The sequence below is a fragment of the Saccopteryx bilineata genome, chromosome 2, assembly GCF_036850765.1.
Source record: "Saccopteryx bilineata isolate mSacBil1 chromosome 2, mSacBil1_pri_phased_curated, whole genome shotgun sequence".
NCBI lineage: Eukaryota > Metazoa > Chordata > Mammalia > Chiroptera > Emballonuridae > Saccopteryx > Saccopteryx bilineata.
Genome location: NC_089491.1, coordinates 192,900,530 through 192,913,186, shown reverse-complemented (window position 1 = coordinate 192,913,186; position 12,657 = coordinate 192,900,530). Strand labels below are relative to the sequence as shown.

The 12,657-nt window shown below is 42.9% G+C and overlaps 1 protein-coding gene across 4 annotated transcripts in view; it reads left to right on the top strand.

Annotated features, from left to right (window-relative positions):
- ZDHHC20 (zinc finger DHHC-type palmitoyltransferase 20) overlaps positions 1-12,657 on the top strand; it is an 85,696-nt gene that overhangs the window by 21,441 nt on the left and 51,598 nt on the right. For all 4 annotated transcript variants that reach the window (XM_066259024.1, XM_066259026.1, XM_066259025.1 and 1 more), the window contains one exon: positions 9,864-9,967. In XM_066259024.1, coding sequence (XP_066115121.1) covers positions 9,864-9,967 — 104 coding nt within the window. The remainder of the gene's footprint in view (positions 1-9,863; positions 9,968-12,657) is intronic.

Sequence of the window (12,657 nt, the reverse complement as noted above, 5' to 3'; positions counted from 1 at the left end):
CTGCCCACCTGGAGGGCCGTTGCCCAGGTGATATTAATGTGTGTTGGAGGCGGGCTGTGGCAGCAGGATCCTTATAGCCTGAGGCTTGGTTTTAGGACTAAGCCTTTCCCACCCTTTTTGATGTGAGGTGGTACAATCCCATCATGCCCCAGATAAGTGACTTTGTATTAGAGACTTCCCTATTTTGTATATTGGATTAAAGGTTTTGATTTCTACACTATAAAATGGAGGCAGAATGGGAGCTTGCCCTCTTGGTTCCTGAGATTAGCATTAGAGAGGAGAGAGCAGAGAAAGGCCATGTGGAGGAGGCCTGGAGGAGCAGTCAAGATGGCGGAGTGCTGAAGGAAAAGCCAGTTTGTGCAGAGAGAAGGAAATGGAAAACAGAGGTGAATAAGTCTGGTGAGCTAGAAACCTTTGATTCTAGAAAATTCGGATAAGTCAGTAGCTTTGTGAGCACTGAATGTGAGTGGGTTTTGGAGCCCAGTGTGTGTTTTTACTTGCCCGCCGGGTGCAAGCTAGGATTAAAGATGATGGCCCATCAGTTCTTGGGCTCCGTTGTTCCTTTACCGACTGTCCGAATCCAATGCGAACCTGCATGGGCCAGGCGGCTGTGTTGGTGGCCTTGGATACTGGCTTTACAGTTGTTATTTTGTGAGGCACCTAGTACCCAAACTTCTTCAATATACTTACAGACATATTACTGCCTTGTATGTTCTTCAGAACTCTATAGTAATAGTTTAGATATTTAATAACAGTAGTAGCCAGGTTGTAGCAAGAGATTGTATTTTATCGTGTTGTTGTTGCCTTTGTTAAAAATAGCACTTTATTACTCACAGAAATTAAGTTAAATAGCCAGATGTTAGGTTTGTAAATTGTATTTCTAATTCATTTTGAAAGGGTATTAAAGTTTTAGCCTGACCAGGTGGTGGCACAGTGGAGAGAGCATCGGACTGGGACATGGAGGACCTAGGTTCGAAACCCTGAAGTCACCGGTTTGAGCACGGGCTCACCACCTTTTTTTTTTTAATTAAAAAAAAATTTTTTTTTAATTTATTATTATTTTTTTTACAGAGACGGAGTGTCAGAGAGAGGGATAGACAGGGGCAGACAGACAGGAACGGAGAGATGAGAAGCATCAATCATCAGTTTCTCGTTGCAACACCTTAGTTATTCATTGATTGCTTTTCCATATGTGTCTTGATCGTGGGCCTTCAGCACACCGAGCAACCCCTTGCTTGAGCCAGCAACCCTGGGTCCAAGCTGGTGAGCTTTTGCTCAAACCAGATGAGCCCACGCTCAAGCTGGCGACCTTGGGTCCCGAACCTGGGTCCTTCCGCATCCCAGTCTAACGCTCTATCCATTGCGCCACCGCTTGGTCACGCAGGGCTCACCATCTTGAACCCAAAGGTCTCTGGCTTGAACAAGGGGTCACTCGCTTGGCTGTACCCCCCCCTCCCCCGCCCCAGGCACATATGAGAAAGCAGTCATTGAACAGCTGAGGAGCTGCAATGAAGAGGTGATGCTTCTCATCTCTCTCCTTTCCTGTTTGTCTGTCCTTATCTGTGTCTCCCTCTCTCTCTCTCTCTCTGTCACGCACACACACAAAAAAGTCTTAAAGTTTTTATAATGACTAGTCAAAAAATAATACCTTGAGGGAAAAATATTTACTCTAAATTCACTGAGGTAAAATAATATGTTGGGTCTTTTGAGATCAAGTTTCAAAAATAAAATTTGATTTGAAATATGACTAGCCAGAGGATTTCTAGATATGAAACCGTTTTAAAAAAATTTTTATTTTTATTTATTTTTTATTTTTCTGAAGTTGGAAACGGGGAGGCAGTCAGACAGACTCCCGCATGCGCCCAACCGGGATCCACCTGGCATGCCCACCAGGGGGTGATGCTCTGCCGCAATCAGAACCATTCTAGCGCCTGAGGCAGAGGCCACAGAGCCATCCTCAGTGCCTGGGCAAACTTTGCTCCAATGGAGCCTTGGCTGCGGGAGGGGAAGAGAGAGACAGAGAGGAAGGAAGGGGGAGGGGTGGAGAAGCAGATAGGCGCTTCTCCTGTGTGCCCTGGCCGGGAATCGATCCCGGGACTCCTGCACACCAGGCTGACACTCTGCCACTGAGCTAACCGGCCAGGGCCAAAATTTTTTCTTTTTTAAAATTGATTTTTAGAGATTGTATGTGCCCTGACTGGGGACTGAAACCTGTGGCGTATCAAGACAATACTCTAACCAGCTGAGCTGCCCATCCAGGGCAGCATTTATTCTTATTACTGGAAACAATTCTTTTTTTTTTTTTTTTTTGGAAACAATTCTTAGTAACAGAATAAACATAGGCTCAGTCTTGGTAGGCTTGTTTTTCTTCCTTTAAGTGAAAACTCCCATATCTTGAATGCCCACATACAAAAAGCAGAGAATTTTTGAAGTTCTTACAACAAAACTTTTAATTTGTACCATTATTTCTTGGGGCTGTTTTCCTCCTGTCTCCCAAAGAGTCTCTTTTTTTTTTAATTTTTAATTTTTTTATTTATTCATTTTAGAGAGGAGAGGGAAAGACAGAGAGAGAGAGGAGAGACAGAGAGAGAGAAGGGGGGAGGAGCTGGAAGCATCAACTCCCATTTGTGCCTTGATCATGCATGCCCAGGGTTTCGAACTGGTGACCTCAGCATTTCCAGGTCGACGCTTTATCCACTGCGCCACCACAAGTCAGGCCCAAAGAGTCTTTTGATGAAGTTTTTTGTTTGCTTATTGGTTTGTCTTTAATTACAGGTGATTTTTGAATGAGACTTTTTGATTTGTAGGTCAGTTTTTCTTTTAACTGCAATTTAATTTACTTTTACTTTATTTTTTTACTTTTACTTTATTTTTTTATTGATTTCAGTGAGAGAGGAAGGGACAGAGAGAGAGAGACAGGAACATCGATCTGCTACTGTATGTGCCCTGACCGGGAATTGAACTGGCAACATCTGGGCCTCGGGACTATGCTCTAACCAACTGAGCTCTCTGACCTTGGTCTTGGCTTTGCTTTATTTATTTACTGGTAAAGATTTTTATTGATTTTAGAGAGGGGAGAGAGAAAGGTGGGGGGAGGGAGGAATGGGAAGCACCAACTCACAGTTGCTTCTTATATATGCCATGATCTGGCAAGCCCAGGGTCTCAAACAGGCAACCTCAGCATCCAGGTCAATTAATGCCTTATCCACTGTGCCACCACAGGTCAGGCTAACTTTTTTTTTTTTTTCAAATTTTATTTATTTTTTACAGAGACAGAGAGAGAGTTAGAGAGAGGGCTAGATAGGGACAGACAGACAGGAATGGAGAGAGATGAGAAGCATCAATCATTAGTTTTTCATTGCGCGTTGCAACACCTTAGTTGTTCATTGATTGCTTTCTCATATGTGCCTTGACCGCGGGCCTTCAGCAGACTGAGTAACCCCTTGCTGGAGCCAGCGACCTTGGGTCCAAGGTGGTGAGCTTTGCTCAAACCAAATGAGCCTGCACTTAAGCTGGCGACCTCGGGGTCTCGAACCTGGGTCCTTCCGCATCCCAGTCCGATGCTCTATCCACTGTGCCACCACCTGGTCAGGCTAAGTTTTACTTTATATATTTCTTCTAGCATATATACCTGTATGTGACCAGAAGTTTATTATTAGTAATCACAGTAATTCAAACTTATTTAAAAGCAGTATTTTCTATTATTTACATCATAATTTTGATGCTGGAGATACAGGTTCCCATTGGATTTGGGCAGACGGTAAAGGATCCAGAAAATGGTGGGCCATTCCACCACTTACTGGAGTCTCACAGTGGGGGACGAGCAAGTAGGCAGGGAAAACTGCTTTCCTCTCTTTCTTGAAACTCAGCAGCCAAAAAACTGGCGGGATGGGGAGCTAACCCCTTCTCCAGCAAACAATAGCAAACAATGGCTCCTCCCAAGTAGGCAGGCAATCTGCTATTTACAGTTTGCCACCCTGAGGGTAAGCATCTGCAGCTTTACATAAACTACACACACACACTGCCTCTTGTGCTCACCCACCAATCAGGCAAAGTACAAAGCAAACAAGTCTAACACACTTGTTACATCCTGTTTATCCAACAGAACTCAAGCCCCAAGCCAAGGGAGTTCCTTGGCTTTAAGCAGGAAAGAATTAAAGACTTGAGCCAGATAAGAGGTTAAAGTGGAAAAGCAGTTTTTGTTGAGTACAGAGAACAAGGTAGAAAAGCCACTCCACAGATAGACTAGCAGACTATATGCTCAAAAGAAAAAGAAGAGTCTGAAAACATCTCTAGAACCATCTCTAGAAGTTGAGCTGCTGTCTGTAGTTTCTGTGGAAAATTGTTGACATGGGAAATGGAGTGGAAAACGGTTGAGATTAACTTTCACCTTTACAAGGTCTGTTTTGTGGCCTTGTGTTTTCCTTTAACATGAGTAAACAGTAAGGTACAGGTGAGTAGCTATGACTCAGCCTCTGCAGGAATTTTCTTTGTCGCCAGATGCTGTGTGTTCTGCTTGCATCTCCTGTCAGTTACGAGTTTCATTTCAGGCAGCATGTAGCAGGCTTGTCATTTCATGTTCACTTTAGTTAACAGTTCTGATGCCCCTCTCCTACATTAATTTGATAATAGTAGTCTGTTCAGTGTTTACTATATTCCAGGCATTATGCTGAGAGATTGATTTAACCTGTGTTTTGTAACTGAGGGTTACGGTTTTTTAAAAGCAAAAGCCATTTTATTTTTGTTTTTCTGGAGAGCTAAAAATATGTTAAATGTTTATAAAAATTATTTTAGAGCACATTGTTTTACATTCTAGCCTTAGTTGTAAGTAACTAAATGATCAAAAAGTTTAAAGTAACTCTAGATTATTCCAAAGCTGTATATAGATGAGGATGGACAAACTTGACTAAATTTCAGACCAGACAAAAATAAAAGTATGAGATCTAGGAGACGATGACAGTTGGTGTAACAGGAGGAGACAGCACCTATGTTCTTTTCCAAAGGAAAACAAACGAAGGATACCGAGGCCTTGTGTAGACCGTAGGGTCAACTGGAAGGAGCTGAGATGATACAAAATGCAGATTTTGAGGAGCTCGGATTTTCAGTGAGGGTGACTTTTAAAAATTTATTTATTGCTTTTTAGAGAGAGAGAGAAAGAAAAAGAGAAAAAAGCATCAACCTGTTCCATTTACTAACGCATTCATCAGTTAACTCAATATGTACCCTGACCCGGATCCAACCCACAACCTTGGCATATCAGGATGACGTTCTAACCAGTGGAGCTACCCAGCCAGGGCCAAGATGACAGTCAACTTTAATGGAAGTGAAAAGAAAGCTAATTTAAAAATAGAAGTAGGGCCCTGTCCAGTTGGCTCAGCGGTAGAGTGCCAGCCCCGTGAGCTAGAATTTGAAGTACTTTCTACTAATGAGCTGTGAGATATGAGGAGTCCTCGAGCCCTGTTTTCCTGAAGTCTTCCTTCCTGTCTTTTGAACCAGGGTAATTGCAAAAGAAAATGCTGTGGTCCAGGGAGTTGTCAATTTTATACTGTTATTTTATTTAAAAAGAATTTTTTTAGGCAAGAGGAAGGGAGATAGTGAGGCTGACTCTTGCATGCACCCCGACTGGGATCCACCCAGCAACCCTCTGTTTGGGGCTGATGCTCGCGTACCAAGCTGTTTTTAGTATCTGAAACTGGTGCACTGGGATTAACTGAGCTATCCTCAGAGCCCAGGGCCATGCTCAAACCAATCAAAACAATCCAGCCCCTGGCTGCGGGAGAGGGAGGGGTGGAGAAGCAGATGGTCACTTCTCCTGTGTGCCTTGACCAGGAATCGAACCCAGGACATTCATATATGCCACTGGCCAGAGCCAAAAAAGAACATTTTTTAAAAAACCAAAAACATAAGGAAAAATAACTCAGACCAAAAGAAGAATAATACTTTGAACTGAATACACGTTAGCTTTATAAAAACTTAAAACATTGTTTTTAATTTTCTCATTTCACTGCAAATCAGTGAAAACTTTTATCAATCAGTCCTTCACTTTGGGAAGTGTTGACATAGGGAATGCACAAAAAGAACCAGGTTTTGAAAAGAAATTAAGATGCCTAGATAGTAATAATAACCAGTATTTATTGAGGATTGATATTAAGCAACTAACTTTAATGAGTCAAATTAAGTGGTTAAAGTATGAGCCTGACCTGTGGATAAAGAGTTGGCCCAGAGTGCTGAGGTGGCAGGTTTGAAACCCTGGGCTTGCCTGGTCAAGGCACATATGAGAGTTGATGCTTCCTGCTCCTCCCCCCATCTTACTGTCTCCCTCCCTCCCTTCCTCCTTTCCTCCTTTCTAAAATGAATAAATATGCCCTGGCCGGTTGGCTCAGCAGTAGAGCGTCGGCCTAGCGTGCGGAGGACCCGGGTTCGATTCCCGGCCAGGGCACACAGGAGAAGCGCCCATTTGCTTCTCCACCCCTCCGCCGCGCCTTCCTCTCTGTCTCTCTCTTCCCCTCCCGCAGCCAAGGCTCCATTGGAGCAAAGATGGCCCGGGCGCTGGGTATGGCTCTGTGGCCTCTGCCCCAGGCGCTAGAGTGGCTCTGGTCGCAACATGGCGACGCCCAGGATGGGCAGAGTATCGCCCCCTGGTGGGCAGAGCGTCCCCTGGTGGGCGTGCTGGGTGGATCCCGGTCGGGCACATGTGGGAGTCTGTCTGACTGACTGTCTCTCCCCGTTTCCAGCTTCAGAAAAATACACACACAAAAAAATCTAAGTGGTTAAAGTCTGAGCAAAATAAAGTATGAGGGGGTAATGAATCTGAAAGTAATGGAGAAGGGCTTTTGTGGAAGAAGTAGTATTTGATCTGAGCTTTAGTTATTTATTTTTATTAAGTGAGAGGTGGGGAGGCAGAGAGACAGACTCCTACATGCACCCTGACTGGGATCCACCCAGCAAGCTCTCTATGGGACAATGCTCCATTGCTCGCCAACCAAGTTACTTGAGCACCTGAAGCAAGGCCATAGAGCCATCCTCAGCGCCTGGGGCCAACTTGCTGGAACCATTCGAACCATGGCTGCAGAAGGAGAAAAGAGAGAGGAGAAGGGGTGGAGAAGCAGATGGTTGCTTCTCCTGTGTGCCCTGACCAGGAATCGAACCCCAGACTTCTACATGCCAGGCCGACACTCTACTGCTGAGCCAACTGGCCAGGGCCAATCTGAACCTTAACCCTTTGAGTAGTACAAACATTCATGTACGTCCTCATGCCTCCTAACCGTCTGGAATACAATCGTATAAAACTTTTTATTTTAAAATTATATAAGGCAACATTAAAAAAAGGCAAATGTATGTTCTTTCCATAAATTGGTTATCAAACACATGATTTTAAGTTAATAAAACTGTAAGTGGAACTAATTTCATTTTTTGAAAAAATCTCACTCCTGGGGGTCAGCAAGCATGAGAAAAACTCACTACTCAAAGGGTTAAAATGAATAGAATTTCAAACTTTTGTGCTGGTGTATGCTGTGTGTTTTTCAGTGGGTTTGTGACATGAGTCCCAAACTTAGAATTTAACCACCTGAGTAGTTTTCTGTTCTTGTGGAATCCAGTCCCACTTTCTCCAAATCAAAAAACTACAGAACCCAACAAAAAACTTGAAGTTACATCAGTGAATTAATATTGCAGATTGATGTCTTACAGTAATCCACTTGGGAAACAGTTATGGTAGAACTTCAAAATGGCTAAAATTTTTTGTTTACTCTGTGTTGAAAAGGAGAATGAAAGAATGAAATTAAGATAACCTTTTCTGAACAATCCAGAAACTGAGTTTTTCTAATGTGCTAATTTGTCAGCGTAAGAAACTTCCAAACCTGTAAGAATTTTTCTTTTTAGCAGGGGGTACAGACAAGAAGGGAGAGAGATGAAAAGCATTAACTCATTGTTGCAACACAATAGTTTTTCATTGATTGCTTTCTCATATGTGCCTTGACAAGGAGGTTCTAGCCCAGCCAATGACCCCTTGCTCAAGCCAGGGACCATAGGGTCATGTGTATAACCCTATGCTCAAGCTGGTGTCCTCAGGGTTTCAAACCTGGGTTCTCATCGTCCCAAACTGACGCTCTATCCACTGCACCACCACCTGGTCAGGCCTTTTTTTCAAAAGAATTAGTTATGAGTTTATTTATGCCAAACTGTCAACAATTGCTGGTAAGCAAAGTCTCAACAGATTAAGAAAATGCTCCCAAAAATGGCGGTTTCACCACTTATTTTATACAATAGAATCAAAGGGGAAGATATAATGGGGTTACATGGATTGATTGGTGATTAGAGAGGCTGGAGAAAGCAAAGGGGGTTGGAATCTCGAATTGGATAAAAAGTAAAAATGTATGCCCTGGCCGGTTGGCTCAGCGGTAGAGCGTCGGCCTAGCGTGCGGAGGACCCGGGATCGATTCCCGGCCAGGGCACATAGGAGAAGCGCCCATTTGCTTCTCCACCCCTCCGCCGCGCTTTCCTCTCTGTCTCTCTCTTCCCCTCCCGCAGCCAAGGCTCCATTGGAGCAAAGATGGCCCGGGCGCTGGGCATGGCTCTGTGGCCTCTGCCTCAGGCGCTAGAGTGGCTCTGGTCGCAACATGGCGACGCCCAGGATGGGCAGAGCATCGCCCCCTGGTGGGCAGAGCGTTGCCCCTGGTGGGCGTGCCAGGTGGATCCCGGTCGGGCGCATGCGGGAGTCTGTCTGACTGTCTCTCCCTGTTTCCAGCTTCAGAAAAATGAAAAAAAAAAAAATAAATAAAATAAAAAATAAAAAGTAAAAATGTATATACTGAGCCTGACCAGGCGGTGTGGCACAGGGGATAGAATGTTGGCATGGAATGCAGAGGACCCAGGTTCGAAACTCCGAGGTCACCAGCTTGTGTGCAGGCTCGTAGACATGACCCCATGGTCGCTGGCTTGAAGCCAAAGGTTGATGGCTTTCTGTTTGTCCTTCTCTGTCTCTCTCGCTAAAAAAAAAAAAAAAAAAAAAAAAAAAGTATATACTGAAGTTTGTTTTATATGGGCAGGTATAAAATAGTTAACAGTTAAGTAACATGATAATAACAATGAGGGGGTTTGTTGGTGCCTGCTCTGGTGGGGTGCTCGCTCAGAGAGGGTCAGGGAAAGAAGATTATCCTTACATTTTTAAAAGCATGTTATCAGGTATGTTATTGTAGATGCAAAAGACAACAGACAGACTAGATTCATTTCAGGTAAGCACTGACCTTTGTTAGAGAAAAATACCTCTCTAGGACATGACTACCCACCATGAGCTACTTTTAGTTAGAAAGTTTTAATTTCAGACCACCCTACCCTGTGTGGTTACTTGAGGTCTCTGAGTTTGCAAGGCCATCATGCAGATCTCAGCTGAGCTTGTCAGGTTTAGTCTGTAGCTCATCTTGTTTTTCCGTCTACAAATTGTTTGCTGTGATAGGAACTTCTTTTATTTTCAGTTCATATTTTACTGGATTTAATGTTCATGGTAATGGAATCTGTTTTATATCATTTAAAGTCTTAACTTTTAGGAGGAGCTTGAAATGCAATCAGTGAAAGAGGTGTTTAAATTTAAATCTTAAGCAACTCAATAAAATTGAATATATTCTCAGACTAATCTTATGATACTTATAATATCAGGCTGATAACCCTTAAATACAGAATGCTCCTTTATGTCTCTAATGTTACATCATGCAGATGAAGGACTTTATATATTTGAGGACTTTAGTATACTTTAATAATACTTTTACTAGATTACACCTCCTGACCGTAAATACTATGTTTTAATGTAATGCTTTTTTCTGTTTTCACCATGATTCAATGAAATGTTATTTGTTTTTATTTACCAGGAAAGGCCGTTGTTTACCTTGTGGCTTTTCATCTGTTCTTTGTTATGTTTGTATGGTCCTATTGGATGACAATTTTCACCTCTCCAGCTTCCCCCTCCAAAGAGGTAAATTTAGTATTGGTAAATTGCCAAATGCTGTAACTAATGGAATTATTTCTTGTGTTACCTTTGTTAACACTTTATTATATGATGCATTTTTTCTGTTTCCATCCATGAAAGGGTTTGGTAATCCTGCATTGTGGTCGTGAATCATAAACCTATTCTCAGAACAGCCCTATGAAAGCATAGTTACAGATGAATGCTGTGTTAGTTGTACTAATATTCTCTGTCATGTTATATTTTCTTAAATTAAAGACATTCTCTATACCACTAGAGTAAAAAATCTTAAGGGACAGAATGGAGTTAGGAAAGTAGTGTTTATTTTTAGAAACCTTTGCACATTTGCATTTTCTCAGGTCTGACCACATTTGCTGCATGCAGCCATGGGGGGGGGGTTGATTGTGGGAACAAACTACCTCTAGGCCAGGGGTCTCAAACTCGCGGCCCGCAGCCCGCAGACTACTAATCCACGAAGTTCAAAATATTTTGGATAAAATTAAGTAAGCCTAGGGGCCTACTTGTATTTTTCATTTCTCTAGCATCCTAGCTAGATATTAGCTTAGTTAACAGCAGTTGTGATGCGAACTACAGTTTCTGGTCGTTTTGTGACACTGAGTAAACTGCATGTACGATTGTGCTTGTTGTACTGATTTTTTTTTGTTTTCAACTGCAGTGAGAAAAGTGTTGCATAACAGTTGCCTTTTGTAGACCTAGTGCAGCCCGCCAAACGGCTGTGATCTTGCTCTGCGGCCCACATGCTGAGTTGAATTTGAGAACCCTGCTCTAGGCTATTGCTTGTTACACCTTAATCTGGCTAGTGTTTCTTTTTTTCTTTATTTTTTTAAATTGACTGGCTATTGTTTCCTTTTTTTCATTTTTATTTTCGCTAATGTTTCTTTTAGTTCAAGATTCCACCTGGAAAAAAAATGGAGTCAGTTTTTTTTTTTAATTTTTTTATTTTTCCGAAGTTAGAAGCAAGGAGGCAGTCAGACTCCCGCATGTGCCCCACCAGGATCCACCCAGCATGCCCACCAGGGGGCGATGCTCTGCCCATCTGGGGCATTGCTCCATTGCAGCCTGAGCCATTCTAGTGCCTGAGACGGAGGCCATGGAGCTGTCCTCAGCACCCTGGCAAACTTTGCTCCAATGGAGCTTTGACTGCCGGAGGGGAAGAGAGAGAGGAAGGAGAGGGGGAGGGGTGGAGAAACAGATGGGTGCTTCTCCTGTGTGCCCTGACTGGGAATCAAATCCAGGACTTCTACACGCCAGGCCAACACTCTACTGCTGAGCCAACCAGCCAGGACCTGGAGTCAGTTTCAATACCCTTGTGTCTCTTGCTTTGGCATCACCTGAATTCTTTACCTAGAGTTTAGTATCGCTAGATGGTTAAGGGTATATTCCCTAGAGTTAGGAGCGCCTGAGTTTGGTTTTTCTGCCCTATCTCACTACTTAATGATTTTGAGACTCCATTTCTCATTGGGAAATGAAGTTAATAATAGTGCCTGTATCTATAGGATGTTTGTGAGCATTAAATAAGAGTCAGTTATGTAAAGCTTTTAATATAGTACCTGTTACATGATTAGCACTCAGATATAACATTTCTCTACATATTAAATACATTAAAACTTATAGACCAGGTGTTTTAAAATATCAACTTCCACTTAACTTTTTTTTTTTAATTTTTATTAATTTTAATGGGGTGACATCAATAAATCAGGGTACATATATTCAAAGAAGACATGTCCAGGTTATTTGTCATTCAATTATGTTGCATACCCTTCACCCAAAGTCAGATTGTCCTCCGTCACCTTCTATCTAGTTTTCTTTGTGCCCCTCCCCCTCCCCCTCTCCCTCCTTCCCTCCCCCCACCCCCTGTAACCACCACACTCTTGTCCATGTCTCTTAGTCTCATTTTTATGCCCCACCAATGTGTGGAATCCTGCAGTTCTTGTTGTTTTCTGATTTACTTATTTCACTCCATATAATATTATCAAGATCCCACCATTTTGTTGTAAGTGATCCGATGTCATCATTTCTTATGGATGAATAGTATACCGTGGTGTATATGTGCCACATCTTCTTTATTGTCTTCTATTTTTTTTACAGTGATTAAAGCCTTTAAGCAAACTCTTGGCCAATACAGCAAGAATCCATAAAAGAGTAGTGTCCTTAACAAGTTCACCAAGTCCAAGTTGGCCCCAACACCATGCCAAGTCCCTGATAAATGCAACCCAACCTCAGTTCAGTCTGTTAGGAGCTGTCCCAAGGAGCAGGAGTCCAGAAAAAGTCCACATCCAGGAAAAGTCCGCATGGCACTGGAATTGTCACAATTCTATACTTTGCAGCTCACGTCCAAGTCCCAATGACCGCTGCTTCTAGCTGGTAATGATTCAGGTAGACTGGAAATGCCATCTGCAGCATGTGTGGAAACGGAGCTTCTGTTCTCCTCTGCCTGGAGAGATGAGACCAGGTTGCTTTTCCCTGGAGCTCTGCGACTGTGGCTTGGTAAAGAGAACCTTGGGATACACTAAGCTGGGTGGCAAAGGTAGATTCATAATAGAAGTTGGCAAAAGGGGGAAAGAGAGCTCTAAATTAGGAGTAGGTCCCAGCCTGAAATATGAGTGGGGTATTGAGGTAGGAGGAATAAAGGAAACACTATATATTAAACAAAGCAACAGAAAATAGGACTATCAACA